Genomic DNA, 15,672 nt, shown 5'->3' with positions numbered 1-15,672 from the left:
ATAAACCTGCATAGTGCTCGGTTAAAAATCACTCAAACTGGGTTAGGGTCGACAGTTACATACATTTTGACACTACTTAACCCTGGGTTAACAGTTACAGACGTATCTTAGCGAAGTTAAAAGTAAATAAGGCCCAAAACACTATATGAGTACGATTTTGCTCTTGATGTAATTATCAACATACATCACACTTTACTGTTTTTTTGAAATCTTAAATAGTAGATTGTACAACAAGAGCATAAAACGAGCCATTTTACCCGAGACGTTCATATAGTCAGAAAATGGGTTAAATGCTCGAGTTTTACACTCTGCTTTTCGCTTCGATTGCGCGGCGATGAAATAACAACAGTGGAAACATTGTTCACTTACTTGGGACCTTTTATTTTTCATGCATTGCTAATGTAATTCATAAATATTAAGTTTAATTGATTTATTTTTAGTTGCTTTGTTTGTGGGTGTTAACACCTGAGTACCTTGGTCTTAGACGAAAATTTTACTTTATGCACTAGAGCATAAAAAGTAACTTTATGTCGAACAGATCCAGCATAAATTCCAACTTTATGAGCATGAGAAGTGAAAAAATATTTTTGTTTGTGTAACACATTTTGTCGTATACATGTCACCGTGTTATTTTACAAACAACTTTATGAGAGGCGTATGGCAGACTCACAGGCATCGATTCAGTCTAGTAATACGTGTAGGTAATCCTAATTCCTAATTATTAGAAAACCGATTTTGATGTAATCTTATTTTATACTAAGATGGCTGCAAAAAAATGCTAGTTACATTTATTACTAGACTGAATCGATTTTTAACTTCGTAGATGACTGTATATTTCAAAAATATTTTAGCGTAGGCTCCAACGATTTCGATGAAATATGGTATGTAGGGGTTTTCGGGGCTGACAAATCGATCTAGCTTGGTGTTATATCTTTGGGAAAACACTTATTAACGACGTTTACCCCGAGCAAAGCTCGGTCGCCCAGGTACGAACAAGTAAAATGTGATGGTTGAATGAATGTTGAATGTAAATTTAGACAAGGCGTTTAGGGTTAATATTATAGGGTAGGGTATTATTAGGGTTAGCCTTATAACAGGAGTTGCTTTTAGCATATTTTAGCTCTACATTTTTTCTGCTTCTTTTTATGGGAGGTACCACACTTGTAACGTCTATACCAATATTAAAATTATATTTCTATGAACTCCTACTTACTTAAACAAAACTGTCAGAAAACTGGCCAAGAGCGTGTCGGACATGCCCAAGATAGGGTTCCGTAGCCATTACAAAAAAAATAGGTAATATTTTTTTATTGTGTACGGAATCTTCCAAGTTTACGTATAAGTTTACGTAAATAGCAGCCTAAGGTATAAAAATACCTTAGGCTGCTATTTACTCTAAAACTGCTACTAATTATCAAGCAAGCTTAGCCGTTATATTTTTCCTTGTAAATTTGATATATTTACTACCATTCCGAATTTTTCCAAATTTTTCCAAAAAACAACTTTACTCGATTTTAAATGAAAATTTGCACTTTAAAGTTGAATATTTCGCAAACAGATCACTGAATAAAAAAATCGTCTTAGCAACCCCGAATAATATGGTTTTAAAAGACCTATCCAACGATTCCCAACACTAAGGTTAGTCGCGAAAAAAGAAACAGCCCCACTTTACGCCTATGGGAGGTACACTAAAAATTTTTTTTGTTGTTTTTTATTTTTCCACTTTTTCGGCGTGACTGACATGTATATTCATGCCAAAAGCAAAGGACAGACAGACATACAGACGGACAGACCTGGCGAAACTATAAAATGATAAATAGGCACTACTAAATATTTTTTATTTCTGTCACCATTTTATTTGTAGCACATTCCCACTTCAATCGTACGTGGGCCAATCAACTATTTTACCCACACTTAGGGCGTCTCCTGCGTTACCAAAATTGTCTCTGGCGTTACCAAAAAATTGTACTTCCAACAAGATATTTCATGGTTTAATAGGTTGAACTTACGTGATGGCATGTATTCATGTACAGTCAAGGGCAAAGATATCGACACGGTCTAAGTTGCAAAAATATGTATACACGGCCTTAATGTTAAGTGCATAAAGACGTGTATACATATTTTTGCAACTTTGGCCGTGTCGATATCTTTGCCCTTGACTGTACACCATCTATTAAATTACAGAAAAAAACATGTTTACTCACAAAAATCTGCAATTGTTTGAAAAAATGACGCGGACAGATCAGTGTGGGTAAAAAAGGTTGATTGGCCCCACGTAGCTGTTTTGTTTTCAGTTATTTTAAAAATTAGATCCATATCAATGTCATTTTTAGCAAAAAAATATTGGTATAGATATACCAATATTCTGCATCTGCATGGGATTGTAGTTAGATGCTCACTACTCTATATTTTATAGAAAATCTGTGTGGCCAGGATTATGAATATTTCTATTCTAGTTACTTAGATATTTGTCTATATTTTTCATATCATAGCATGTATAACAATTAAATACCACCTTTTGCCATAAAAAACAGCTATAATGCAAGTCTTTCCTAGTTTCAGATCCATGTTTACTGTTTTTTATTTTTTTCCAAAAAAAAAAATTGCATTAAAGGAAAATAATGTAATCTGTTTAAGTAAGAGACCGACTAAATAAGCTTTGAAAGATTAAAAAATGGATTCGGTATTTCGCAGTAATAGTTATACAATTCTTTTGCGCCTAAAGTGATGCGAAAAATATAACTAATATTTATTTATTAATATTATATAGCTGATACATATGTTGATTTGAAAAATATGTATCGTACCTACTCAGAATTACTACTTCACGAAGCTGATGTAATCACTAATGTAATGAACATTGTTAATCAACAGACTTGACGTTTCGTGAAGTACAAATGACACTACGTTATGGTGGAAAAGCACAATTTGATAATTTATCCATTCTTAAGAAAAATGAAATCCCACTAATAATAAAAAATGTGAAAGTTTGTAAGTCTGTTTGTTTGTTACTTCATCACGTCTAAACCACTGAACCGATTTAGATAAAATTCGGTATAAAGATAATTTGAGCCCCGGAGAAGGACATTGGATAGTTTTTATCCCGGAAAATTGCAGCTCCCGCAGTTGAGTCGCGGGTAAGCTAGTTTGGCTTATAAGAGTAATTTGTGTACGATATAGATAAAACTAGAAATATAACATGAAATTAGTAATTTCTTATTTCTTCACGCTCGAAGGAAAAAGGAATGTACCTACTTAAATATTAGGGCAAATTTGACATGAAAATCATATTGAAGATAAATTTTATTATATAGGACTAAGATTTTTCATGATCTAGTGTAACAATTTGAAAAACCGGCCAAGAGCGTGTCGGACACGTCAGAAATAGGGTTCCACAGCCATTGCTAAAAAAATAAGTAATATTTTTCTAAGGATTTCGTATTTTGTCCGGAATATTCCAAGTTTAGGTATATTTAATACCTTAGGCTGCTATTTACTCTTAAACTACTAATAATTCTCAAAAAAACTTAACCTATATAGTTTTCCTTGTAAGTTTGATATACTTACTACCATCCTGAATTTTTTTAAATTTTTCCACCCACCGGTTTAGATTTGAGAGGGGGAGGGGGACGCTCGATTTTAATGAAAATTTGCACTTTTAAGTTGAATATTTCGCAAACAAATCACTGAATCGAAAAATCGTTTTAGCAACCTAATGGTTTTAAAAAACCTATCCAACGATATCCCAAACTACAAGATTAGATGAGGAAAAAAAAAGCACCCCCACTTTACATCTATGGGAGGTACTCTAAAAAAAATTTTTTTTGAATTTTATATTGTACCATTTTATCGGCATAGTTTACATATATTCGTGCAAAATTACAGCTTTCTACCACTGATATTCCCTGAGCAAAGCCGCGGATGGACAGACAGACAGACAGACGTGGCGAAACTATAAGGGTTCTAGTATTGCCATTTTGGCTACGAAACCCTAAGAAGAGAAGAAAAACGTTTAAGAACACCAACATCACAATAGCAAAGAGTTAAACAACGGTGGATTTTACGTAGTATTATTTTTTAATTAACTATGATAATATTGTCGTATTATGAATATTAGTTGTAATAGTGAAAGAAAAGCAGCGTGAATAAGTAACACGCAATACGTGTTCGGGCTCGAGGGTCCGGGCTACCCTCGACGGCCACGGGGTTAGGGTTGCCGCATATAGCTACTATGAGAAAAAAAAAGAATAAATATAAGCTAGCCTAACCTATAAATAAAAAAATCCTCCTAAGTCACCGTCGCTGTTCATTGTGCCAAAGTACCAGTAGTAGTAATAGTAAAGTAGTAGTATAGTAGTACTAAGCAGCAGTAGTAGTGGTGATTAATATAATTTTTGTACATTCACCTGCGTTAATATCTACCACAGCGAAACGTGTATAAGTATTTGACACATCTTAGAGGCCCTAGAAATAGAGTCGTATCAGATGTTTATGCACGCTTTTTTGTGTCAGATTTTGGTGCTGATGACTGTGCTAAGTGTGTACACACGTTATTAAACCGCAAATAGATTAAATTGAAATAATTTCTTTCATAAAATTATTTATTGTAAGACCACAGGTTCAACTACCTTTGCGCTACATGTCATATTTGACATCCCGTACTCTTGTCAAAGAAATCACAGTGAAATGGATCGTTATAAGGTTCCACCCCGGTATTTATATCAGTTTGTTTGACTATAGGTACTGTTATTTTTCATAGTCTACCATATTTATAGTGTAAAATATTTTTAAAATATGTAATATTTACATAAATATTAGTAAGGATAAAGGGCAAGATAGAAACTCTAAGTAACACAAATGCAAGTTATCATTTGACGTGTGTTGCAAGATTAATATGAAATACAAATATTCACTTTAAATAATTTAACTTATTACAAAACTGGAAAAAAAAGAATGACGTGAAAATTATCAATATCTGTTGCAAAATAAGGAACTTATGAGCGAATGTAGTTGTACCATACAACATGAAGTTTGACTTACAACGTTATTCCTGTCGGCTTTGAGTCAATGGGTCCATGGGACCCTGGCGCACATACACTCTTAGCTCTGCAAAAGCGCCTGTTTGACGCAACTGGAGACCAAGGGGCTGGCAGCTATCTCTCTATTATATCATAATAACTATTCAACGAAGAAACGCTGCCAACTTTTTGGGCACAATGCCACGGGGGCATTTCTACATTTAGTTTAGTTTTAAGCGACTTGTTTTTATTTTAGTCTTAATTTCTATTTAATACCTACTTTCATGTTTATTCTGTCCCAGTCAGATTAAACAATTAGTGCCTACAGATAATGATGTTTATATAATGTAAATATTCCACATTGAAACAATTTCTTTAATCGCCAAGTACTGCGCCAGCCCTATTTGGAGTGAGTGAGGGCGTTTGGCGAGGGTGCGTTGCACATTACCCCACATATTTAAACGCGGCTAAAACTATTGCGATATCGATTTTGCACTCACATGTTGTTTTACCCTTTTGTTGGGAAAATCGATGCGTTTATTTATCATTTAAACATGTTTTATTACGAAGATAATGGTTAACAGCAGACGAGGTTTTCATGGTTATCTAGTGTATGAATTTTTCACAAGTATAAAAATATAACATAACATTGTTTTTTATATTAATTTTAAAACACTTTGTGTAGAGTGGTGACCCCAAAATAAGAAATATAATATTTACTTAATTTCTATTTAAAAATAATAATAATAATATTTGTTTATTTGTTTTGCATCAAATGGTGCAAGTTAATTTTATTGTACTTTTAGTGGTCGGATTCACTTGAAATTTGGCATTAACTAGTAGAGAAGTTGGATGACAATGTAAAAAAAACTTATTAGTTGCATTATAGGTAGATAGTAGGTGGAAAGTAACGAGGGACTTTTATGATATTTTTGAATATTATGACCATGAATAGAAAAAACTAATGGAAATTAGGTAGCATTTTTATCGTCAGAGTACCTACTCCTGTTATAAATTAAATTACTAATACTTACTTTTCAATAAAATGTAGCTTCTATGTGAATTGGAAAACTAACTATTGTTAGTATAAATATTATGAACAAGAAAAATACTTGTAAAAAGTATATACATATAATAACTTTAACTTTAAATTACCGATTGCATGTGTGTAAAAACTTACTTGCATAGTTTTATTTACATTATTGGTAAGGGTAAAATAAGGGTGTTAAAATAGGTTCACTGACTATAGGATAACATTGTAGAGGTAAAAAAAATATTTAAATTCAATAACCTGATGATTGAAGACGTTTAAAAATATAAAAGTTGTTGTGTATCTGATGGTAATTTCATACTTTTACTTTAAAATTAAAGAATTCAACAATGAAATAAGAAAAAATATTTTTAACTGACTTCAAAACAAGAAAAGTTATCAAGTCTGTTGAAGAAAAGTCCCTAAAATTTAATTCAACCTAGAAAAAAAAATAGTTTAAAAAAACTCAGTTAAATCGAACAAAAAGCTTAATAATACGTCCTAAATCCTTGTATTGCTAACTGACTCACAGTTAAAATCTTTCGCGAAATTAACTTAAACGTACGTGTGAAATATACCACAATTAGGCTCACAGCCGATCAGATAAGAGGCTTCAGTTGAAACAATTTGCTTGCTATCAAGATGGGCGCGCGTTAGCTCGCTACCTGACGATGAAGGGTTGAGGTGGCTGTGCTTTATTTGAATTGCGGCACGAAGATTGAAATGGGTAGTGAAATTAGGTATATTTAATGGTACAAAGTTTGCTTTTGTAGAATTTGTTTAAACTTTACTAAGTTTTGTTTCTTTTGTTATTGTAAATAATCTGTTGACCTGCATGTTAGATATGTTTTAAAACGTAATAGTAATTAATAAAAAAAATATCAACCGTTTTAATGAAATTTAAGTTGCCGGTGTCAGGTAAAGAAAAAAAATGTTACGTTAGTTATTAAGCATCTATTAATAAGAAATATAAGGGAGATTAGAAGTTTCTTTGGAGCATTTTTTTAGGTAAGGTATTAATTAGCGTTTGTTTTAGTAGTCTTTTGTTCGTCTTAGGAATAAACAAATGGTCCGTTTCCATGTTAAAATCCCTTTTTGCGCTAAGGACATGGGTAAAAGTAAAAAAAAAACTGCTTAGATTTTTCTTGTGATCCAGGGTGAATGAGCATTTGTTAGGCGAACGTATTCCATTTTATTATCAGGCATGAATGAACCTATTTTGGCGTAATGAAACAAAAAGTGGTGAGACTCTTTATAGTCACTGGAATAATTAGAAGTCTAATGAGTTGTTTGAAAAAAGGCATATAGGAATCTTTTTAAGTATAACTTAAGGTAGCTATAAGATACTCAGTACCTACTTGTCGTAGTCATCTAGGTACTTTTTTTTTTAAAACATCGACAAAGTTTGATAATTATTTCGTATAGCTAATTGGCTGCAGTCACATTAATTGTGGCTGTAACAGATTTCAGCCGCACAGTTATGTAAATTACGTATTCCGTCTCCGCGTAACGTCGCGACTGACTTATTCGATTACGCCAAGAGGGTGGAATAATCAGCCATGAACATCAAATACCACTAATCCACATTTAACCCCTAATCTAACATCAAATACGCATAAATTAATCACACACATTTTCACTACCTACTCGTTCATCAAAACAAATTGAAAGCATTTCGTGAAATGGTTTTACAAGCGTGGGATTTGTGCGCAAACGATTCCGTATTTTTGTTTTTAATCTTGACACTTCTTGAGTTTTTCACCGGTGTAGAACGCATCGCTGAAATAAACCGTTTCATTTGAGCCGCAAATAACAAGAAACAAAACACTAACGACGCATGGAACGACGAAAACGCGCGTTCAACTATTCGCCTTGGTCGAAAGAAAATAGTTGACGGTCGGGAAATGGCCAGCGACTTACCAGACGGGTCGGACGAGAGCCGACATCGCTATAAAACTGCACGAGCCCACATCACACACTAGAGTTTACTGAGCACTGGGTCACTGGGGAGAGTTCACTGCACTTGGGGGCACATTGCTAGTGCGTACGGGACCTTAGCATGACGGAGGCGTAGCACTGCGTGGCGCGTGGAAAAAGTTTGTAGCGGCCGCGGGTCGTAGCGCTCGTGTCGGTCGTAGCGGCGTAGCGAGTGCGAGGAGCGAGGACCGCGGCGATTTGTGGACTAGTCGAGAGTCGGGGCGCGGGCCAGGCCGCGCGCGGCGGGGGGCTGCGCGCGCAAGCCGCCGCCCACGGGCCCGCCCCACACACCCGCAACCTATTTATTTCTAGTTACGTAAAATTTACGCGCAATACCCAATACTGCAGCTTAAGTTACAATCTATTTGGCAATACATAAGCCTATGCAGGTAGCCGCTGGAATTCAGCTTCGGCCGACCCGGCTTACCCTCGAATGTCTCTTGCGGACAACTTTTTATCGTCCGCAAAAAAGGGATTCTAAATTAAACGCCAATCAGTGTTTTTACGCGAGACAACTCCGAGCCCGGGGCAGGTGAGGCGTGAACTGAAAAAAGGCGCCGACGCCGGGGGGACGCGCCGTCAAATTTGGCAGACGAGTTTTTTCGACCGCAATCGATGGTATCAATGTCACTTAAATAAATTGAATAAACGCGTCGACCGAGGGAGCCGCGGCGCCGGCAGACACTTCGCGGCCTCTGGCTGTGACCTCAGCCCGCATGCAGATGGATGGCTGGCGCTGGCCACCCCGGTACCCACACGCGCCGTTGAACAAAAGTTGCGAAGTGTGTCGTCACGATCAGCTGGGCGCGAGCCGCGAGCGCAACAGACAATGCGATTAAGATCTACGCAGGACAACTTTCGCCCGCGCCGAGCGGCAGTTAGTTGTTATGAAAGAGAGAAATTTGTAAATTGTTGGCGCCCGAGTTCACGAACTCCGTCGAACCGGAGTTTGTTTTAAGAGTCCAACCTTGAAACAAGAAGAAAAGTAGTCCTGTAAAACAAAGTTTTGCGGCCGCCGTCGCCGGCGCAAGCGGTTCAAGGATTGTGCCCGAACTGTCTGTCTGTACAACTTTACCGATTAAAAGCTCAAAAGCTTCTAAAGTCATTTTAAAAGTTTATCTGCACGCGGGTGCGCGGGAGGGGGAGTAGGCTTCGTTATCACGCGGCCGCAGTCTAGTTGGGCTAGTTGGACTTGTTTTAAGACCCATGGCGGCGGCGCCTCAAACTGTCAAAGTTGGAGGTCCGCGGGCCCACGCGTGCTGACTTCCCAGACCCTTCGCTACTTTGTTTTACAGCTGTTCCACTTAGCGAACTATGCCTCGAGTTGGGCGCGAGTTCTTGCATGTATCGGCGGCACACCCCCGCACCCGAATAGTTTCATAAACATAACCCAACTTAGTTTTGGACGACTTTTCAAAGTCAATGCATACTAACTTTCGATGTCTGCCAGTGCGATATTACGATTGGATCAGGTTTGCGGGTCGACTTTAATTCATTCGTTTGTTCGGAACTTGTTTTATTGGGAGTTCCGGCAGGCCGGAGTCTGCGGAGTCTTCGGCGGTGTTAGTGCCGAACTCTGGGCAACTAACTTTTAGATGTTACGAGTATGACGCAATTAATTTTCGTGAAGTTTAAACTTGCTTTGTTTTTGTCGCGACTTATTTGGCTGAGGGATTTTGTTAAGTTAGCTTATATTCATTATTTCAAGTGGTTAGGATGTTAAGAGAAGAAGAAATTCAACATGTGAAAGAACCTAGAACATACCCACTTACCCATAAAAGTAAATATTTTCAAAAGTTTAGTACAGATGTTTGACATTAAATAAAAATGTACCTATTAATTATAGCGCAGACAAGAACATAAAAACATGACTTATATAAACTGAGAGTATGTTAAACCTTGTACAGAATTCAATCTAACGCAATGACTGTAGGTACTTAAATAAAAACCCACCCCTGATTTTGTCGGATGATTAGTGCTATACCGAGGTCATTGGTTTTTTTATATAACATAAATGTAAAAAAGTTAACCTTTATATTCATTATGTATGTCCAAAAGCTAGTAAAGTTTAGAAGGCTGCATTCATAAGGTCATGCAGAAGCAGTTTCTTACTCATTTTTTTTGTAACTGTAGCATTTAAAAAATATATATTGAAAATAATACTACTTAAGTACTGCATTGTTAGTTGATTTTTAGATGCGACCATTGTTCTAAAATTTAACGAAACATTAATAACGTTATATTACACTTCGGCATAATTACACAATTTTCATGCCTTATTCCCAATCCCGGGGGCCCATCGATAAATAGCGGAGCACGATTCGTTCTCATAATCAGCGTAATTAGCGAAATCTCTGTCGGAAAGTCACGACCAAGAGTCAAGCGCGTAGATAAAGCTGCCACAACCCTCGGAGCAGTGACGACAACACCAGTAAACCCTGGTCTCTCCCTCTCCCCTGTGCATTACACGACGAATCCCCAACAGGGGATCGCGTAGAAACCTCGCGGGGTCTTCTAACCCTGGCCAGTTTGTACGTGTTATCTTCCTTCGCCAATAAGTCACGCAATAATTGCCGCGACTCGAGGATCACGCGCGCACATATTTATGCTCAGTACATAAATAAGTGCGCGTAAATATCGCACGACAATTGCAGCCTTGATAATTGCCTCCGGCGAGCAACTGTAACAACGACGGGGGTTCGTGCTCGCGAAATGTCGATGTATTTTGTATGTTTGTTGTGATTTTATTGGTTTGGTAAAGTTTGTAGTGAAACTGAGGTGGTTCTTGTCGATTTATGCCTGCTAGCTATTTCTCGTACTTATAAGTAGATATATTAAGTTACTTATTTCAGGGATCTAGAAACGGCTCTTACGATTTCGAAGAAGCTGCTACAGTAGACTCTCGTTAATTCTCTATAATTCGAAGTTGTCACGAGTTCCCTATAACATTTCTTCATATGGTTTAAACCATTTGATAATTCGTAAACCTTGATAATTCGTAATATTTTAAGAGCCCCTCGAGTTTCGAAATAACGAGATTCGACTGTATACCTACAATGTGCGTGTTTTTAGGGTCTTATCTCTGAGCTTGTTGCCCGTGTTTTAGTTTGCGAAGAAATTATTTATCATATTCCCGCAGGTACTATACTATTTTTAAGGATAAAAATTATCCTATGTCCTATTCAGGGTCCCAAACGATTCCGATACCTAATTTCAGCACCATCGGTACTCATATTGACTATTATTGACATTCATGATAACAGTTAGGATTGACGCACCGGGTTCTTAAAGTTTTCACCGCGTCATCCACTTCTGTAATCATCATCATCATCATCATCATCATCATTATCATCATCACCATAGTCCACTGTGTCGGATTGTCAATTAATGTAATGTATAATTACTATGTTAAGGCCCGTGTCTACCTTTGATACTGTTGATGTTATGTGGTTGAAAGCTTTTGAGTTCATTTAAGTAGTTACAATAATTGCGTGAAAGTGGATAGAAAAAAAACTTCTACTACAACTATAATACATGCCGTTATTTTGAGAAAATAAAAATATTTATAGTAAACTACTGAATCAATACTTTTAATTTATTTTTATTTTCTAGAATTTGATATTTGACAAAACTTTAAAGATTTGGGTGCCTTACTTTGCCAGGATATTTTTTTTAAATAAGATTAAATTTGGTTATCGTCATCATTTCAGCCTATAAACTTCCCACTACATGGCACAGGCCTCATCTTAGAATGAGAGGGCTTGGACTTTAGTTTCCACGCGGGCCCAGTGTGAATTGGGAACTTCACATAGAGCATTGAATGCCTCTGCAGGTTTATACAGGTTTTTACACGAAGTTTATTTTACAGTAAAGTTCGCGGTAATTTTCAAACGTAACTCATACTTGGATTTCGAAAAACTCAGAGGTGCGAGTCTAGATTTGAATCCACGATCCTCTGCTTGTGAGATCATAGGTCTAACTACTAGGCCATCACTACTTCGATTAGGTTGAATTTTACGAGTATGACGAGTATGATACCTAAAATAACGCTGTCTTAACTTCAGGCCACAATGAACTTCGATTTACTATTTTTTTTTCGATTTACTTACGTTTTTGAAGTTGAAGGTCGAAACCGCTTATGAACTATTCCATCCTCACGATTCTGAAACAATACAAATTTAAATTATACAGGTATTCTTTGTAGACAAAAACATTAACAGACTTCAAATGATAACAGATTTAGATAACTTCACAGCCATTGTTAAAAATCACATTGTAAATTTTACTGGCCAATGACATTGACGTGACGGATAAGAAAAACATCAAAAATTAACTTTTTTTTGCTACTTTAAAAAAATTATAAATTTAAACCTTTATAGGTCAGTACCTATACGTAGTTTTTACTACGCTTAATTCTTAATTATCTTTTAAACGGTAGGTAAGAATTAGATCACTATAGTGTCTTGGAGAAATTAACTTCATTTGGCCTGTTGAATATTCTTTAAAAGTCAACGGAAATCAAAAATTACACATTGTATACAATGCCACTGTGTTGCAAAAAAAATCTACTCAGATCATAATTATCGAAGTTGTCGCGCAGACATAAAAAAAGATGATAATAGATGCCTACAGATGTACCTAATTAAAGATTATTTTTGCTGTTATTTAAAAAACTAAAGCACGTTAACGAAAATTAAAGAAGGATAGAAATAATCGTTAATTATTCCAAAGACCAAGTTTTGAAGCCTTTGGATCTCTCATGGTCACGGTCGTTCTGAAACTTTGGTAAAGTTTTGTTTGTTTTGCTAAGGTATCTATTTTTAACCGACTTTATTTCTTATCAACTTCAAACGTTTTGTGCTACCAGTGTGCAATATTTAGAATTATAAATTTATTGAAATACATCATTACACAGCATTTCAGAAAAGCAAAGGAACTGTAAAATTCAAACAATGAAAAGTACCTACTACGTATAAGCGCAGAAGATAACAGCATTAACATCCTTCGCCTCACAGAACTTCTTACACTCAATACATACAATCCTCCAGCTACTAGCAAAGGAAAATATCGCAGGCAGGTTGTTGATGCAAGAAGCGCATTAAGGTTTTGTTAAGTACAAACTGAGTGGCGGATACATTTATTTCATTTATTTATTTGATAAAACAAACAGTTGGTAAAAATTGTCATGTCAAGCAAAAAGTACGACTTCGACTCTGGAAAAAAATACACACGATATCATTTCTTTTCTTCTTCTAGCTAGCTAGTTCTGTGGTAATAACAGTGAGTTTTCAATAGACGTTGTTGGTAAAGCGTAATAGTGGCATTATGGGTTATCGGATCGCGAGGAAATTGTGGCGTGTGCGCTGGACTCTAAATGCGATTTTAATTGATGTTATGCGACCGCTTGCTGGCTGTTTAGACTTGTAGCGTTAGCACAAAATGCCCTTTTGACGGTGGGTCAAGTGGAACGTCTTTATTCGGTATCCTAGCTTTTCGCAGATTCTTTTCCTACACGATTCATTTACCGTGTTTCAGATGGACGAACGGTTTCTGAAACTGTAAAGTATTCAGAATATATTTCAGGAATATCCCGTACAACCCCGTACAAGGTTAGAATAGTTTTATATCAATGTTGAAGTACTTCCTAGAAAATAAAATATATTCCTAAAAAAATATAACCAGCCCCTCAGTTACAATTTCGAGTTTCGAGAATACGAATACGTTAGGTGTCCATTGGAATAAGTATGTCAGAGTACCAGATAAGTTTTTTTTATATAAGAGCAAACGAGCAGACGGGTTACCTGATGGAGAGCGATCACCATCGCCCATGGACACCCCCAACACGAGGGGAATCACAGGTGCGTTGCCGACCCTTTTAGGAATTGGTAGGCTCGTTTTTTAAAGATCCCTAAGTTGTAACGCTCTAGGAATGTTGCCGCAGTAAGCTGATTCCAGATCTTCGTCGTGCGAGGAAAGAAGTTTCGCTTAAAACGCACGGTACTAGACTGATCATCAAGATGGTGAGGATGGAAAGACAGACGGGTCAGTTTAAATCAATGTACTAGTTATATATGTAAACTGAATCCAGAATATTTTGTCACATCCTTGGAAATATCTCGTTTTAAATATACGCAAACATTTGTCGACCACAATTAAAAATCCAGAAAAACCAGGGGTGTTCAGTTAGAGTAATCCAACTACAACTACACTCATCAAAAGTGCCTAGTGATATTTCTTATCCTTAGCGATTTTTTACAACTTTTTGACAAAACAGCAATGTCTAGGGATAATTAGTAACCCAAGACTTTTTTTTTCTTGAAACAATAAATTTATTTATAAACAAACAAATAATATATATAGACTTTTTTGATATGTTTTTTTATATATTTATTGTCGCCTTCCGAGAAGACGCCAAGTAGTCATAGACACCAGCGTTGAACTGCACGGCCAACACTTCGCTGAGCTAGAACCGCTTCGCGATTTCGCAAACTCTTGTTTTTGTTTAATTACTTAGTGTAATGCATACGTTTTGTATTTTATTTGCCTATAGCATGTTATGTTCTATGTTCTATTTATGTATCTGCTGAAATATTCCCGGTTAATTATGAATAAAGTTGTACCTGGGATATAAAAAAGACAATTTTAATTCAATTGCTTATTTTTTCACTACAAATAAAATTGACTTTGCTGTCGCTATTTCGCGGGTCCACACGTCACCGTCTCCTCCGCGCTCGCACGTAAATTTGATTTTAATATTGAGCACGTAAACTGTTTGCTTACGGCCAGTAATTGATACGCTCTTACCGGTTAATGCCAGTTATTATATACCGATTCACCGGCTCAGACAGGGATCTGAGCCTGCCATTACGTATTAGAAATTTAAATTAATTTAGCAGAGTTTTTGGGGTAGTTAGGCTTTGGGTTATGGTTAATTAATGGGGGGAACTTTGTGTCTTACAAAAAGCTAGGAGGACAAATTATAATACCTATAGGTAGCATATTTATTAAGTATGAGGAATGCTATGTGTGTATATTATTTATATGGTTTCTGAAACTACGAAATTATCGTAACTGTAGGTCTAATTTTGTTACTTCGTTAAAGGGATAAGTATTGTAAAGTAATATTTCAAAATTGGCGCTTACATTACAACACCACATTACCACGTTGAGTTAACAAGAGACAAACGAAATGATTTCAATCGAAAGTTATTATATTGATTATTAAATTAGAAATAGACATTAACCGATATTTTAAATTTCCGTTTTCTAACCGATCGCATGTGTAGGTATTTTAAGTTTGAATGTTTTTTTATTTAAAGGTGTTTTTGGATAATAAAAATACATCTCTATTTATAATAGTTACCATTGAATCAGCCTGAAGTAACTGAGACGAAACTAAAAAAAGATAGCCAGCTGTTTGAGCATGTGAATAAAAACCAAACTTTATTCGTTTAGTATTCGAGTGGCACCAGGTCCGTGAAAGCTTAATAGGAGTATATTAACGCTCATTCTCTCGCAGCCGATCTATCACGGTATCATATTCTAAATCCATAGCAATACCTACCTGCCTCGCGAGACAAGCCAACAATTCACACGGCAGGTAAGCCCTGCCGCAGAGATTATGGCGCGCCATCAAATATGCATAAA

General features: G+C 36.2%; 1 protein-coding gene across 4 annotated transcripts in view; it reads right to left on the bottom strand.

The window, feature by feature from the left end:
* Positions 1-15,672, bottom strand: part of LOC141428270 (uncharacterized) — a 323,281-nt gene that overhangs the window by 36,447 nt on the left and 271,162 nt on the right. For 3 of the 4 annotated variants that reach the window (XM_074088160.1, XM_074088161.1, XM_074088162.1), the window contains exon 5: positions 12,135-12,187. In XM_074088160.1, the coding sequence (XP_073944261.1) occupies positions 12,135-12,187 (53 nt within the window). Of the gene's footprint in view, positions 1-7,968; positions 8,227-12,134; positions 12,188-15,672 lie in introns of those variants that run through there. The other variant, XM_074088163.1, reaches the window with a different exon arrangement.

The sequence above is a fragment of the Choristoneura fumiferana genome, chromosome 5 (genome assembly GCF_025370935.1).
Source record: "Choristoneura fumiferana chromosome 5, NRCan_CFum_1, whole genome shotgun sequence".
Taxonomy (NCBI): domain Eukaryota; kingdom Metazoa; phylum Arthropoda; class Insecta; order Lepidoptera; family Tortricidae; genus Choristoneura; species Choristoneura fumiferana.
The sequence above is the reverse complement of the archived record's forward strand: the minus strand, read 5'-3'. Positions and strand labels throughout refer to the sequence as shown.